The 18,174-nt window shown below is 40.4% G+C and overlaps 1 protein-coding gene across 2 annotated transcripts in view; it reads right to left on the reverse strand.

Annotated features, from left to right (window-relative positions):
- Window positions 1-18,174, reverse strand: part of LOC124804749 (cytoplasmic FMR1-interacting protein) — a 143,335-nt gene that overhangs the window by 48,155 nt on the left and 77,006 nt on the right. For both annotated transcript variants that reach the window (XM_047265053.1, XM_047265051.1), the window contains one exon: window positions 5,157-5,230. In XM_047265053.1, the coding sequence (XP_047121009.1) occupies window positions 5,157-5,230 (74 nt within the window). The remainder of the gene's footprint in view (window positions 1-5,156; window positions 5,231-18,174) is intronic.

Genomic DNA, 18,174 nt, shown 5'->3' on the forward strand with positions numbered 1-18,174 from the left:
AGTTGCCACCAATTGTACGGAGATTCTTTTGCACGAGGTGTAACCATAGGGTTTGCTTCAGACCAAAAGTATGTTCACAAGCACTACAGTTGGACAATCCAACACTACAAAAGGTTCTTAAACTTGCTGCAGCTCATGAGACTGCACGTCAGGCACAATGCTTATTTAAGGAACAAGATGTGTCTTATATCAACAGCTCATCCTGTTCCAACATAAAATTGCACAATTAGGACTCAGATTACTCAACTTCTAGTAGTGATAGCACCATTCAAAGTTTATCCCATTTCCATCCATCCCAATCCCAGAACCAGGAATTGAATCACTTATTCCCTAGCAGAGAGAGTCAAATTAGACAACAACAAAAAAAAAAAAAAAAAAAAAAAAATCACACTATCCCAGATATCTGGTAAAAAAGCTTAAAATTGGCCAAAAACTGATGATGTCCAAATCAAAATCCTATAAGTCCCCAAAAATTCACTCTGAGGAAAATCTGCTATCTTGGATTTTTTTTTTTTTTTCTTTTGAGTTTCAAACATCATAATTGGCCAAGGATCCGATTGGCTTCATTTCTGAGCCAAACTGTTTGTTTTGCCATCTACGTCAACCAAAAATAAAGATAAATATAATGGAAGGAAACATTCCACGTGGGAAAAATTATATATAAAAACAAAGATGAGGTGACTTACCGAACAAAAGCGCTGGCAGGTCGATAGACACACAAACAAACACAAACATACACACAAAATTCAAGCTTTCGCAACAAACTGTTGCCTCATCAGGAAAGAGGGAAGGAGAGGGGAAGACGAAAGGAAGTGGGTTTTAAGGGAGAGGGTAAGGAGTCATTCCAATCCCGGGAGCGGAAAGACTTACCTTAGGGGGAAAAAAGGACAGGTATACACTCGCACACACGCACATATCCATCCACACATACAGACACAAGCAGACATATTTAAAGGTCTTTAAATATGTCTGCTTGTGTCTGTATGTGTGGATGGGTATGTGCGTGTGTGCGAGTGTATACCTGTCCTTTTTTCCCCCTAAGGTAAGTCTTTCCGCTCCCGGGATTGGAATGACTCCTTACCCTCTCCCTTAAAACCCACTTCCTTTCGTCTTCCCCTCTCCTTCCCTCTTTCCTGATGAGGCAACAGTTTGTTGCGAAACCTTGAATTTTGTGTGTATGTTTGTGTTTGTTTGTGTGTCTATCGACCTGCCAGCGCTTTTGTTCGGTAAGTCACCTCATCTTTGTTTTTATATATAAAAAATAAAGATAAAAATACATATGCTAAAATAATCAATTGTACTTCTTTAAAATGTTGTTTTAAATTTTGAAGAAGTCAGAAACAGTTAATATTCCATATATTTTGGCACAATATTTGTTTATGGCGTTCTTTCATTAGAGTGCATCGTTCAGACAGCAGATTAATTTGATGCAAAACTAAAACACCTTATGTCATGTGAACAGCGCACTGCAATGCTTTGAAATGGAATCATGAGACAGGTTGTCAGAGCAGGACATTCAGATAGATTTGGCCCTTCACCTGTTCTACATCCAAGGCGTGATTCCATTTTTCCACACTGCTTGAGACTTTAACTATGCAAAATATTCTTACCATCATTTACAGCAAATGTTGCATGTTGGAAACATCATGACTCCCTTGGAATACCATCAATTCGTCAATTGAGGCTACTTCACTGTCCGACAATCTGAAAAGTTATGGTCAAGCATGTGGACAGACATGACTATAGAGCAAGTGTTGATGAGAAATATGAACATGGTGGGCGAGCTCATGCATGGACACTTGTTTGGAAACGTGTGTGCTCAATGACTGCACGTACACATGTAATCAATGTCATGAAATATTTCTGTGGAGTGTTCTCTGAAATCTCTGACCAACATGTGGAGCTACAAGTGTCTCACAAAAGTTCGGGATATGGCACATTTAGGGACAACACTGAGCTGGCTTCATTTACACAATCGTTTTTACGGCCCAAACAACCTTCTATTGACTGTGTCTGCTGGGATGGAAGCCAATGACAGTGTTTCCTGTGACGAAGCTCTTTCACCTGGTCTGCGTGCAATGAAACTGACTGAGTGTCAGCGATTCAATGACGTCTATTTAAAGACAAAAAAATGGAAGTCACAACTCTTGCCTGTGTGTCTATAATGGTTAAGATCAAAGACACTGTCATCAAAATAAATCCAAATAAATTTCTTCATCGCCAGCAGTGTGCTGTATGCAACATTGATGCCCTTGGAGTGTACCTGAAATATGAAATAACAGCAAGGATTTCTGCAGTGTTTAACATGCTGTTGATGCAGAAAGACTTTAAGTCAACATTAAATGACATCCTTGTAGAGCTGGCACCACCCAAAAATGACTTTCCATCCAATGCAGAGATACTGAGTCGCAATAGGCACAGTAAAAAGATTCACACACTCATAGCTTTCGGCCATTAAGGCCTTTGTCAACAGTAGACACACACACACACACACACACACGTCTGCAGTCTCACAGAGCTGAAACTGAGAGTAGTTTCAGCTCTCTGAGACTGCAGACGTGTGTGCCAGTTGTGTTTGCGTGTGCGTGTGTGTGTGTGTGTGTGTGTGTGTGTGTGTATGTGTCTACTGCTGACAAGGGCCTTAATGGCTGAAAGCCATGAGTGTGTGCATCTTTTTATTGTGCCTATCGCGACTCAGCATCTCTGCTATATGGTGAGTAGCAACTTTCCTTCTCTGGTATTGTTACATTCCATCCTGGATTTTCCATTGTTTGATTTCCATCCAATGCAGTGTTTATAGTTGGTGGGTTCCTACTGCATTGGGTCATGCTGTCATGGCCCGCAAATTACAATCAATTCTGCGTCCATTATGTCAACTACATCAATAATCACTGTAGTCTGGTTGTCACTTAGGTCTTCAATGGCTACAACTCTCCAAGTATCAAAAGTGAAGAACACACCCTCAACATCTCATCGAGAAGCCGTTTTGATTTATGTGAAAAACGAAGTGCGCTTCATCATTCTGTTATTGTGACATCTGACATGACGTAGGATTGAGGTAATTCAAGCTCCTGGAGACATGAATATTGTGAAAGTAATGACTGCTGTGCATAATGCCAAGAACAGTGCAGCGTCGGTAATAGTGGACAAAGTCATCGACCTTCTTGTCCTAATAGCTCCTATATCCAACGCTGGAGTTAACCTCCAAATGCTAATACCAGGAAAGAAAATGCTGAATGCTATGTTTTCAGCAGTGAACAGATCTTTGTAACAACCTTCTTTTTTCCATGCAACAACTGGATGCAACAACTTCTGCCATGTTCAGAAAAGGCAAAAAGGGATCGTTTAAGAAGTACAAAGAAGGCACCTGTTTAAGGGAAACACTTTCTGTCTTCAACAAACCGGATGCTACACACCAAGAAATCACAGCAGCTGGAGAATATTTCCTTTTAGATTTGAACGGCTATGGTGTTGAAGACAACCTAGACAGTGCCAGACATCATCAGCTGTTCTGCAGGACTGTTGCAAAGCAATCCATCAAAACAACATTTGATTGGGTCATACTTCTGTCAACATCTGCAGTGAATAAACAGTATTCGTACTGAGTTTACCAACAGGTAAGAAAGATACTACCTTCAACTGATTTTCATCATTACCTACAGGTTCAAGTATGCATGGGGGGGAAAAATGGGGATGAGTCACGAATGCTGGTCAGAGTAAACCAATTCTGAATGAAGACAAACCAACACCAGAGCAAGTGCTTCACATTAGATCTTGCAACTGTAAATCTGGCTGTGAAAACAAGTTCATATGCAGGACAAGTGGCTTACACTGAACAAGTAGAGGTGACTGCTGTGCTTGCCATGGATGCACAAATTGGATAAACTTCACAGTCTCTGACATCACACAAGACATTGAAACACTGACTGACACAAAATTCAAAAAGTCATGTCCATCGTTTTTTTCATCTTTATAAAAGCAATTCAAAGGTGTTTTTTTTCCACATAACATTTTCTTGTCATTAGTTTTTGGCCAGTGAGCGAACATTGATTCGGTGAACCAATCAAGCTTACAACAACTTTGCCCATTTTCCATAAAAACAATGTATTATTGTTGCCATTTTTCCCATCTCATGTAAATTATTTAACTCACTGAGCTAAGGGATTTTTGTGCCCTGCCTGGACAACAACATCAATTCTGACATTCTGTATACGGACATTATCGAGTCAAAGTAACTGCGGCGCACAGTGACTCAGGACAGGCAGTGTACGTGGTGACTCAGCCAGCCCTGCCACCTAGAGACCAGAATGCCTTTATAAGCAGCTGCCACGAACTCCACAGACATACTGCTCACCAAGTAAAGACTGTGAATCTACTGGAATCTGGCCGCCACAGCTGGGATGGACTATGGATTGCTAAATGGAGTGTTAATTGCTCTGCTGATAATGGCTTTGTAAGGACTTACAAACTTTCTGAAACCTAACAAGCAAGCACTAAAGATTCAAACCATCTCTTTAGTTATTGCATTTATTCACCAAATCCCCAGCATTATTCTGTAGCATCATATATCAAAAGGTTCTATTCTCTTATTGTCTGAATTGTTATATTCCACATCTCACTTCTGTACAAGGTTACACTCTACAGAAATACCTTCAGAAAATACTTCCTAACATTTAAATTTATATACAGCGTTAATAAATTTCTCCTATTCATAAATGTTTTTGCTATTGGCGGTCACCATTTTATATCCTCTCTACTTCAACTATTGTCAGTTTTTTGGTGCCCAAAAAGAAAAACTCATTGACAGCCTGTAGTGGCTCAATACTCCAATTGAATTCCCTCAGCATCACCTGGTTTAATCCAACTACATTCCACTAACCTTGTTTTGCTTTTGTGTTGTTCATCTTATAAAACCTCTTTTACGACACTATCCATTCTGCTCAACTGCTCTTGCATGTCATTTTCCAATCTCTGACAGAATTACAATGACACTGGCAAACCACAATGTTTTTACTTCTTATTCATGAAACATAATTCATTTATAAAATATCTCCTTGACTTCCTTTACTGTTTGCCCCATGTACAGACTGAATAACACCAGGAAGAGGTTACAACACTGCCCCATTCCCTTCTCATATGATACATAAATTACTCACTCCATCATAGAGGGCTCCTTAGTCTTCAAAATGTGATCTGTGAGTATCCATGGCATTGACATTTCAATAGGAAACTGGAAAAAAGAGAGATCATTAACAATTGCTGAATGACACCACAATCCATACTAAGAATGTCCATCTTACAAACAGTTCCAACCTATGATACACATATCCATAACCACACAGTATGGGTAAATCAAAGCAAGTAACGCACGAACAGCGGGCATAAGATATAAGCCAAGTCAGTTAGTTTTTCACGTGTTAAAATGACAAACCCTAAAACAAAATCATGCAAGAACATACCTATTTAATAAAAAGAAAAAACAGTTTTTGCTGTACTATTTTGAGGATGCAAGTAATTATAAAGTATATAAATGTTTTTGAGAATATGTCATTGTTATTGCAAAATATGAATAGCACTTATTCAATTGCACATAGACATAATCATAAAATAATTAATTTGATGTTACTAACAACCAGTGTATTAGATGGGTTATGAATTAAAAATTGTAATAAAACTGCAATGATGAATGAGTAAAATCTGTAAAATGCTTGCCTGATTGTTTTCTTCTTTTTGTCAAACAAGAACTCCTGAACTGAGAAGCATATTTGTGTTATATTAATTATCAAAGATTACTTTTACAGATTTGTACAAGCCAAAACAAACATTCAAATTTTCTCATCACATATATTTGCTACAAAAATATATTAAATTAATGTCTCTGAATAAAGATAGGAATACGATAAAAGAAGCCAGTAACTAACTAACTAACAAAGAAACTAACTAACTAGGAACTATTGGTGACACTTCAAAAGCGTTTTTTCCTACTTACTGATCTAATTTTTAAATTTCATGTTCTATTAAACTACTGCAGCAGAAGACTACTCAACATTACATATTATTTTAATTAAAGTGAAGTGCTCTTCCAGGTTGAAACACGGATTCTCCGCAGATTTTCAGCAATAACACTCACTGTCATCTTCATCTTCAAGTTACTGTTTATTAATGCTGGGTTGGGCTCTCACCGAGACTTCCTCATTCAGGCAGCAAGGGGTGTTGTAATACGGGTTGAGGGATTACTATATTCCTGTCAAGTTTGATTCCTACTGCTGGGTGATTTCATCTCAAATCATACAGGTCATGTCAACTTGTGGTCGTGAATTTCTCTGGAAAAAATATAAAGAGTGTCCAATTTATCATTGACCACCCTAAATAACTGTTTTTCCAGATGCAAATTATAAAATGTTTCGAGCAAGTGTTCTTTAGCCATCCGGGGACAACAATCAGCATCAATGCCTTTGTTGTAGCTTTGTTTATTGCAAAGATATGAACAGCGGTACGACTTAAATGGCACACTGTATTTTTTATTCGGTAATTCATTTCCTCTCCTAAAGACACATTCAAAAATGTACACAGTGTATTGCAGAAATATCTTCATACTCAAGTAATGGTATTAGCATCACATCCATTGTGCAGGAACTCACTAGAAGAATAAATTTAGTGACAACCCGCCCAAACAATCACCATCACACAAATCTGAAACTGAAGAAGATAAAGCAGATGTTTATATTCCTGGGTGTGAAGTTGTTGGCAGATTCAAAATTGTTAAGGCTTTCGTGGCCACTTGTTGACAAACTGCTTATTGGCTTCTGTCTTGGGTTCTTCGTCCGACATTCAACTAATGATTTTACTGACGTTTCGCCAGCACGAATGGCTAGCATTGTCAAAGCTTCACCCTCCATTGCCGGTGGTGAACTGGAGCCGAGCTCGCGGCTGTAGACTATATTTACCTGGCACGCCAACGTCAGAGGGCTTGTCAGCGGTCATTTCTGGTGCAGTTATCCCCTTGCTACCTGCGACGGTCATTTGTTGCAGTACGGGAAGCCAGGATCCGTTTACCTTAAGGCTTTCCTCTTTCTTGTTGAAGCTGTTCGCGTATTTTTGTATTTCTACAGCTTCTCTGAACAAGCACATGTGATGGTGCTTCTCTACAGCCAGAACTTCCGTGTCAGCGAATTTAATTACGTGGTCGGTCTCACTCAATGTGTGCTCTGCCATGGCCGATTTCTCCACCTTTCCCAGCCTGCAATGGCACTCATGTTCTTTGATCCTGCTGTTGATTGATTGTCCAGTTATTCCGACATAAACTTTTCCGCATGTGCATGCTATATGGTATATTCCCGACATTGCAAGAGGGTCCCTTTTCTCCTTTGCCGATCTCATACCCGATATTTCTTTTTCTGATTCCTTACTTTGCCAAGTGTTTGGCTCTGTTAAACTTCTAATATAATTTGTGAAGTACCCATTGCTCCTCAGAACACTTTCCAGGTGTTGCATTTCGTGTCTGAGGTGCTGTGGCTCACATATTCATCCTGCTCACGTTATGAGCGTATTAATCATGCCTCTTTTCTGGCTCGGGTGGTGGTTTGATAGTTTGTGCAGGTATCGGTCCGTGTGTGTCAGTTTTCTATAGATGCTGTGTCCCAGGTTGATAGATTGCATGTTAGCAAGTCTGCTGTAGCCCGACTATATCCCCCCTTAAATGTCCAGGAAAGGCAAGAAGCACAAGAAGAAAGCAGTATGTAAAAAGAAAAGCGGAAAAAATTGGAACAAGTTTTAGACTAGCAACATCTTCTCAGAACTTCGTGAAGTGTATAATGTAGATGTACTTCATGTAAAATCTGAAGATAGTGATAAGTGTACAAAATGTGATGTGTGGTTTCAAAATCTAAATACTGCTATCTCCGCAGCAATCTATAATGAGATGGTAAAGTTACTGACACTGATACCAGGTAGCTACTCTTAGCAGCAGATACCGAAATACATACCCACTTCCTCACATCATTTGATTTCAAAAACTCATAAAATAAAGAATGAGAAGAGTATTTGGGCATTGTAAGATGCCTCTTACATGAGGAAGACATTTTTACCGGATTTAATGAATTATTGTCTCTTATTGATGTATTCATGATAGTTAGGAAGTGCTGTAGTCCGTAGCCGGCCATGAATCGGAGAGCATTTCCCACGCTGGCTGGCTAGGTGACGAAGCGACCATATGTCGCGCATAGTGGGGTGGGGCTCGGCACTGGACCGTATTAACAAGCGTTAGCCTGGGAAATATACATAACAGGATGTACCGCCATCTTGGCGCAAAAGTCACTGATTTTGTTTATTTATATTTAATAATTAAAGTCATTTACGACAACATGAATATTAGGAGGAGCGTCTGGATGTTTAAAACTATTTATCATAATTTTGCCTTTTTAAACTTCACACTCGTTTATTAACAAATGCATATCATAGTAAGTACGAACTTGATCGGAAATCCACGAACTGTGACGAAACTAGTAAGAGATATGGACTGCGCTCCAAAATCAGCGGTCGGCGTTAAGAGCTCTTCCTCTCATGTTCGATGGTAGCCATGCTCTCAGTTACGAGTTGTTTGTGACATGAGTGTTTCATTATTGATCTAATAGGAATAAAAGTGATATTACGGCATTCTGAATGTTAATTTCGAGTAAATACATACCCCAAAGTTCATCGACAGCAATTTCAGATAATTAGCTTCCACCGACAGAGACAACCAATGCGCCAATGAAGAATCTGCATGGGACGACATTTACGAGAGCTGCACCGCGCACAGGTAGGAGGAAATCCGACGACACGACCCACCAAGGAAGATCAAGGAAGGTCCAACTTACACTCGGAAATTCCGGGTGGAAATGCTGACCAGTCATACTGTACGTTACATATACCACCCTCTACGGACTCGCGGCTAAGCTGAGTAATAACAGTAACAGTTTAGGAGTGAGGGGATCCTGCAGCATGCCCAGACTCTTACTGTGGGCATCTAAGTGATGGCAAAGATTGCAGCAGGCACAGTCCTAACCAGGCTGATGTTATCTATGTTAGTGAAAATGGTGAAAAAGTTAAAAAGGTACAAAGATATGTGACAAGATCAATAAGAGAAGCAAATCTCCTAACGAAAAAGGAGAACCTGAATTTAAAAATTGGTCTCACAAAATTCTACTCCTTATGACCAAAATGACCAACCAGTGAAGGAAGTATGCACATGTATTTACTGCACTAATTTGAAACTTGTCTGTTTTTCCATAAACAGTGTCACAGGAAAAAAGTACACAGAGATGGACCTGATGCTTCTGTGTATATGTCAAGAGCTGCAAGATAAATGCTGGTTGCAGGACTGTCCAATGTGTCCTAGTGCTGAAGTGATGACCGTTGAAGCATTACACCTTCAGGATACTGACAATGATGTTACCTATGCACTGGTGGGGGGAGGGGGGGGGGGGAGGGGAGGGGAGGAGGATAGTTGGTGAAGAGCACAGCAGAGCCAGAGAAGTTTGTTACAGAGGTTAGGCATTGGGTTGTGAAAGTAATAGCTCACCATCATATCCGGATGATTCAGAGACAGGTCACAGCGGAAGTAAAATCAGCCACATCCCAGACACATTAATTTTTCGTTTCGACTTTGCTAAGAACTAGTCTGTTGCTTTGCATAACAAAATTCAAAGTCACCACTGGCACACATCACAGGTATCATTAGTCACATGTGTTGCTCACTTCCTTGGAACATCACACTGTTTTGCTGTTGTCAGTGATGATCTCATTCATGACAATGCACATACATGCTATGCTGTCAGTCTGTAAATTGATGATATGGCATCTAGAGGCCATGCGTTTCCTATTTCCTACACATGTGTATGTGACTGATGGTGCAGCATATCATTATAAAAACTGCTTTCAACTTTATGAGCTTGGTCAACACTGTGGTAAAGGAATTAAGACAAAAAAATGGATATTCTCAGCAACAGGTCATGGAAAAAGTACATGTGATGGGGTAGGAGGTATCTGTAAACATCTTGCAACAAGATTTAATCTCCAGCAGTTATAAGAGATGCTATTGGATCTGTACACACCATATCAACACTAATAACAAGCATGAAACTCTTAATTTTAAATGAAAGTACATTAAGGGAATTCCATTTAAAAATGAGAGAGGAGAGGTCTGCTATGAAGCCTGTGGTAGGAATTCAATCAAGTCACTACTGGGTTGCATCCCAGAGTGGCACATACATTTCAACAACGGTTCTCCATGAAATGCAGCCTGTTACTATATGTGAAATGCAAGACCACAGTATACATTAGAAGACTTTGTCGAGAGCCACTTCATTTCTTGTGTGTATGAGAATCAGTGGTGGGTGGGACACGTAAGTGTCTCTCATAAACTGCAAGATATAACCGTCTCCTTTAGGACTCCTGATAGTCTTGTTAATGCTATCAAATGGCCACCATCAAAAGATCAGCAAGCAGCTTCCGTTTCCCAAGTACTTTTCTTGCTGGATCATCCTTGTCTATGTGCAAATCCAGCTTGGCTATACAAGTTCAGTGAGAAGCAGATGAAAAAACAAATGAACCCTTTCAACAATGCAGTGTTGACTGTAGGCAATTATAATTCATAGAAAGTCATGAAAAAGTAAAATCATGACAGAAGACTACAATAATTTGTGAGTAATATCATAAAAGAAAAATGGTATATATATTCTGATACTTGTTATAAATGTTCTCTAACAAAATTATGAATTGTTTTCCCACTCACTTGTAATGATGTAAGTAATTATTTTGATTCAGAAATACCAGTTTGCATGACATTTACTTAAAATAAGCGATCAATTTAAATATTAAGCATCACATTTTATACAGCCAAGTATTACCCACACTGATTGCACATTCCCTATGTACAATGACCAACTAACGTAGCATGACATTTCAGAACATTTACAATGAGGTTTCTGGGGAAAAAAAAAACAGATCCTCTCATATTTATGCACGAATATTTTGTCTGCTTGAGAATTTCATGCATTAATGTCATAGCTGACAGTTCCTTCCACTTCATCATTTTTCAAGACATTAACATCCTCTCCCCCCCCCCCCCCCCCCCCCCAAAAAAAGCTCAAGAAGCATGTATGTATTAATCACGTGTCATAGTACTGTGAACAAAGTATTTATTGAAAATAAATTCAGATCTCTATCACCTTTGGTTTCTTTATTACAATTTTTCTCTTGTTATGACATTTTCACAATACTCTCATTTTTGGAGGTCTGTAGCATCTTAAAGAATCGTCATAAAAGCAAATATTGTAGTTTTCAAGAGGTATCATGTGGAACTTCAACATATATTTTATTTAGCAAACTTTGAAATAGTGATGTAACACATTCACTGTTGGCCTGAATGATCTGAGATCACCCTGCTTCTGTATGTACACTGACCCAGAATCAAGATGATTGTTGGGTAACTGAACCAGCCCAGCATTCATCAGGCATCTGAAGACAGCAAGATAACTCTTTGGCAAAAATTTATGGAGGACCTAAGGTTCAAACAAGCAGAGCTCTGGATGGATTAAGTTTTAACCTTGTTTTCAGTGATCCCACAGGACTTTACTGATCATGTAAGGCAATGCCACAAGTCACATTTTAATCGCAGCCAAGCTTCCTCAATCGAACAGCAGCAGAGCATACAGAGAGGGATTCTATGCTTTGTGGAGACACGCTGTATCATAATACAGTACGTTGGCAATTGTTTCTTTCTGAGTAATATGCGAATAATGTTACATGGTAATTTTTGATTTGTATCGTCATGCCTTAGCTTACGAAAGTTCATGTTTGCTTTAATTGCATCTCTTGCTTTATTTCAGCATGCCAGAAAAGAGATACTAGCAGTGATGGCGAGAAAGTCATTGCAGTTTCATCCAATGCGACCGACGATGAGTGCGAAACTCTGAATAGCACATTGCATTCCATTTTCCGAACTTTGAAAAATAACACAAGTGCACCTTCAAGTATAGTCCTTTAAAGAGTTGCAAATTGCAGTGCATACACCCACAACAACTTCTGAAATGGTGGGCTGTGCTATTCTTTGGCCAAAAACCAAAACCAGACACTTCTGATTCCTCAGTCACCAGGAAATGTAATGTCACAACCAGCCTGCAACATGGGCATGTCCTGGTATTTTATAGTGACCTAGGTTGGTATAATCACAAAAAATAAAAATATAGGATTTCATTCTATTTTCGATATGGAGAGATAGCCTCCCTCATGGACTGTGTCACACTTGCTCATTCCATCTTCTATTGTAGACAGCAGCTTTCTCAAAACAGACCATGTCCATCCTCACACAGTTCCGAAATTCTTGCAGATCTTCAGGACTCAGTTTCTCTCATATGCAATATAATCCCCTGCCTTCGTTTCTTCTTTTCAGCAATATCGAACTCAACAACATCTGGGTTTTCGTTTTTGTTGTTGCTCTGCCCTAATCCAAAGATTTACTGTCACTGCCAGAGCAATAGCTCAAAAACAAGTGGGTCCTCCACGTGCAAATGTAAATTTAGATATAGATGTACCTGTGTAATCAAGTGTCATAATATAAAACTAACTGTTGAGTCTGTAATTCAGATCAGTAGTAACCTACGTAATAGAATAACAACTACTTAATAAATAATGATTAAAAATAATTTCTTATTAATTAGGAACTTTGAGATCACATAAATAATTTGAATTGAATGACGTTCCAATGTGTCACACGGACCCTCTTGTGCCTCGCGCGGTAGAATGAACGACTTTACAAGAGATCAGATGGTTCTATTTTTGTTACGCGCAATTATTACCATCCACTGCGCGATGTGCGTCAGGGATATCCTGCATGGATGGTGTAATAGTCTACGTGAACCAGCTCGGAGTCACAGATATGCACACTTGGGGGTGCTAGTACATAGGTGTACAGTTTATGCACATCTTTAACAAAACTATATTTTCATCTTGCCTGCAATATATTGCAATTTAATGTAATTTCATACTCCAAGCCTATATTCAGCAATCTAGATATTTAGAAGGTGCATGTTCATTATTATAGGTAATCTGTCCCTCTTGTGCAGATGTGGTATGAAAACAACATTTCTGTTTTAGCTTTATTCTGAAAACTGTGATGACAGATGAGTCTGTCACACCACATAACTGACCTCACTGAAGCAGAAATTCTGTAATTTTAGTTGACAGGGTTTAGAGCACTAAACATTGAGGTTTGTGAGTTTTCCAGCACCTACTGAAGATATTTTATGACTAATTCCTTGGCTGAGTCTATATATTTGACGTACATTAGACCCTTAATGGCTAATATTTGATATACACACAGTTTCACATCAGGTCAGGGTGGAAATATGGTTTTATAATTTGTGCAAAGACATATCTAGGAAATTATAAATAATTTATATTTTTCTACTAACACACACACACACACACACACACACACACACACACACACACAAGGCAATAAACCATAAATAAAAACACATATCATAAAAGAGGAAACAAAGCCAAAATAAAAAAACTACACGGCAACTACCAATACATGAGGCTAGTTAAAAACTACAGAAAAAATTGATGATACGTTCCTTAAAATATTGAACTACCCACCTCCCAAGCTTAAGAGTTCACACACCATATGAGATATACAAAAGCAGAGAAAAATAATACAATAGAAGCTCTAGTTTAAAATATTTAATTCCATGGTCTGAAAATTCGGTTTTTTTTTTTCCATGCACAATCCTGCTACATATGAAACTGTCTCACCAGCTGTTATGTATACAATCTGATCAAAAAAATATCTGGACATCACTATAGGATGTGGACTTGACCACTAGATATCATGAGAGACAGACCTACTAGTATAAAAAAGGCAGAGAGTAGTGTGTTAGCAGCAGAGAAGCAGTAACAGCATACTGGGACAGTCAGCAGAGCTCAGTGATTTCGAATGTGGACTACTCACTAGATGTCACGGCAGTAACAAATCCACAAGGGGCATTTCAACAATTCTGAAGATGCCCAACTCAACTTCTGGGTGATGTGACTGTGTAGTGGAAATTGTGAAGAATGTAAGGACAGCTAAGCCAAAACGAGACTGTGTTCACAGATTAACGGACAAAAACCACTGAGCATTGCAGAGGGTGGTTGCAAAAAATTGCACGAATCAGTGAAGGAATCACAGTCCAGCTAGCACTATTGCACATAGTAAGTTAAAAGCACGGAGCACAACCATCGAGTGGCTCCTCATAAGCTTCACATTTCCATAGTCACTGCTAAGCAACAGTTTATGTGGTGTAAGGAGTGACACCACTGGGGTAGTGAACGATTTGAAATGAGTGATGAATCACACTATAGACTGTGGCAATCCATGGAAGGGTTTGAGTGTGGCAAATGCACTAGACAATGTTACCTGCCATCATGTGTTGTGCCGACAGTGAACAATGGATGAGGTGTTGTTTGGTACGTGGGTGTTCTTCATGGTTAGGGTGTGATCCCTTTATTGCACTTAAGAAAACACTAAATGCAGAAGTATATGAACACATTTTGCAACACTGTGTATTGCATACTGCAGAGGAATAGTTCAGAGATGACAAGTGTTTGTATATAAAGATAATACACCCTACATTAATTTATCAATTTTACTGGTTACTGAACTCTGTGGCTGTGGACTAGAAAGACAGTCACTTTTTTATTTATACTAACACACGCTTTGAGCTTTTCCCCATCTTACATTTTCCACTAGCACATTGTTAAAAAAACCAAATGCAGTTTGTATGCTGCAGCTGCCCTGTGCAAAATAATGATCCTGTTTAACTACTACACTTCACGAGTTGTGCACTATCTGACCAAAGTATCTGCACACCCAAAAAACATAAGTTTTTCATATTAGGTGCATTGTGCTGCCACCTGCTGCCAGGTACTTCATATCAGCGACCTCTAGTCGAACATCATGAGAGAGCAGAATGGGGCACTCCGCGGAACTCACTGACATCGACATGTCAGCTGATTGGGTGTCACTTGTGTCATACGTCTGTAGGTGAGATTTCCACACTCCTAAATATCCCTCGGTCCACTGTTTACAATGTGATAGTGAAGTGGAACGTGAAGGGACACATACAGCACAAAAGTGTACCACCTCATCTGCTAACCGACAGAGACCGCCGACAGTTGATGAGGGTTGTAATAGGCCGACATCTATCCAGACCATCATACAGGAATTCCAAACTGTATCAGGATCCATTGCAAAGTACTATGACAGTTAGGTGGGAGGTGAGGAAACTTAGATTTCATGGTCAAGCAGCTGCACATAAGGCCACACATCAAGCTGATAAATTGCCAAATGATACCTCGCTTGATGTAAGAGTGTAAACATTGAATGATTGAACAGTGAAGAACATTGTGTGGAGTGACAAATCACGGTACACAATGTGGCGATCCGATTGGCAGGGTGTGGGTATAGTAAAAGCCAGGTGAACATCATCTGCCAGCTTGTGTAGTGCCAACAGTAAAAATCGGAGGCAGTGGTGTTACGGTGTGGCTATGTTTTTCATGGAGGGGGCTTGCACCCTTGTTGTTTTGCGTGGCACTATCACAGCACAGGCCTACATTGATGTTTTAAGCACCTTCATGCTTCTCACTGCTGAAGACCAATTCGGGCATGGCAATTGCATCTTTCAACACGATCAAGCACCTGTTCATAATGCACGGCCTGTGGGCAGAGTGGTTACACGACAATAACATCCCTGTAATGGACCATCCTGCATGGAGTCCTGACCTGAATCCTACAGAACACCTTTGGGATGTTTTGGAACACTGACTTCGTGCCAGGCCTCGCTGACCGACATTGATACCTCTCCTCAGTGCAGCACTCCGTGAAGAATGGGCTGCCAGTCCCAAGAAACCTTCCAGCACCTGCTTGAATGTACACCTGCGAGAGTGGAAGCTGCCATCAAGGCTAAGGGTGGGCCAACACCAAATTGAATTCTGGCATTACCAATGGAGGGCGCCATGAACTTGTGTAAGTCATTTTCAGTCAGATGTCCAGATACTTTTGATCACATAATGTATGTTTACAATATACTACTCATTAAATGCATGTACTTTCTATTCTGCTTGTTGCTGCACCAATTTTCCACACTTATCAGCATGGCACACATCATCAGAAAAATAGCACAAAATCCACAAGCCAAACACTCGTAGATGACCCATTATAACTAGTTACTGTTCTCCCACAAAAAGAGTCTCTGCTCTTTAGCCCACCTACTCATATTAAAGATACAAACCACTTTCTTCTCCAGCTCTCTGCTATCAACATCCCATTAATGCCTCAATCTCTATTTGTCACTGCTGACGCCTTTCCTTAACACCAACATTCGCCCATGGCCTTACTGCTATGGACCAACAAACTTACCAATGCCCTTTCCACTCCAAACTGGCTACCACAATACTTACAAACTTAACCAATTATATCTTCACACTTAACTTCCATCTCTTTTGAGGAAAAGATATATAAACAAATCTTTGGCCTGACCACATGCCCCTGCATGGCACAGTCCTATGTCATCTCTTTATGAGCTATCTAGAGGACGTTACAACATAAAGTCAAGCACTGGCACGCCAGTCAGGAGTGACAAAGAAGAGAAGGCTGGTGAGAAGTAGTCAGCCAATCGCACGCTGACTGGACCTCTCTCCAAAACAACAACGCGACATCAGCAGCCCCTTTATGAAGAGGACATAAGCACCACGACCAACTGGTGATGGCCCAGTTCAATAGCAGTGTCAACTCTAGTCACTTCACTTGTATTCTCTATGTAGCACAGACTTGGGATTGTTTGTACTGGATGAAGGTTGGTTATTTTGTGTGTTGCCATTTGCTTGCCAAAGTTAAGTATTGTGATTTTCTTTTTTTTAATAAAACTCATTAATGTGAATATTTGTCTAGCAAATCGAGTAAGCAAGCTTTCTAGACCTACAAAGGAAACCTTCCTAACCTCTCAAAATACCAAACTCCTTGTCTTGTTCAGATATGCAGATGATACCTGGAGAGCCAGGGCCAACACACCCTATCCTCATTTCTCCACAGCACCTTCCCTCCCATTCACTCCACCTGGTTCTCACTGGCCCAACATGTCGCCATCCTGGATGTTGACCTTCACCTTTGATGGCTTTATCCACACTTCTGTCCATATCAAGCCCACTGAACATTAACAGTACCTGCATTTTGACAGTTGTCATCCCGTCCAAACCAAAAATCACCCCCACATAATCTGGCCACCTACGAACAGTTTTGAAGTGACAAAAATTCCCTTATCCCCTACCTAAAGGTCTCATAAAAGCCTTTACAGACAGGCCCACAACCCCCAAACCCATTCTGTGGACAGGTTTCCAAATTCAGCCACACATCAAAGCCTACTCTAGTCCTGTGACAGGCTTATCCTATCCCATCAAAGGCAGGGCCACCTGTGAAAGTAACCATGCCATCTACCAGCGTTGCTACAAGTTCTGCACAGCATTTTATGCAAGCATGACCACTAAACAACTGACCACCAAAATAAGGGCCCTGCTAAACTGTGGCCAAGAGCACCCAGTGGTAGAACACGCTGTCGAGCACAAGCAGCTCAATATCAAAGGCTGCTTCACAATTGTGCCGTCTGGATCCAACACCAGCTTTCTGAACAAAGTAGATGGGAATATCAACAAAAATTACAAAAAGGACAGATTGCTACTCACCATAAAGATGGCCCCTTGAGTTACAGAACGACACGAAAAGACTGTTACGCATTACTAGATTTCAGCCATGGCCTCCTTTAGCAAAGAAAACATGCACACACTCATTCACACAAGCAAGGGACACCTCAAACACACGACCACTTCCACCAGCAGCTCCTTATGGAATGCTACTGTCACTGATTAGTAATATGGAGAGAGGTGGGGGCAGAAGGGTATCATTGGGAAGAAGGAGGGGAGGGGAGGGGAGGGGAGGGGAGGGGAGGGGAGGGGAGAGGAGGGGAGGAGAGGGGAGGGGAGGAGAGGGGAGGAGGGAGGGGAGGGGGGAAGGGTGTTGTCTGGCAAGCACCAGCAACTTCCAGGTGCAGCATCGGGAGGTGCAGTGTGGGAAGGAAAAATGGGGAATACAAAAGG

The sequence above is a fragment of the Schistocerca piceifrons genome, chromosome 7 (assembly GCF_021461385.2).
Source record: "Schistocerca piceifrons isolate TAMUIC-IGC-003096 chromosome 7, iqSchPice1.1, whole genome shotgun sequence".
Classification (NCBI taxonomy): Eukaryota; Metazoa; Arthropoda; class Insecta; order Orthoptera; family Acrididae; genus Schistocerca; species Schistocerca piceifrons.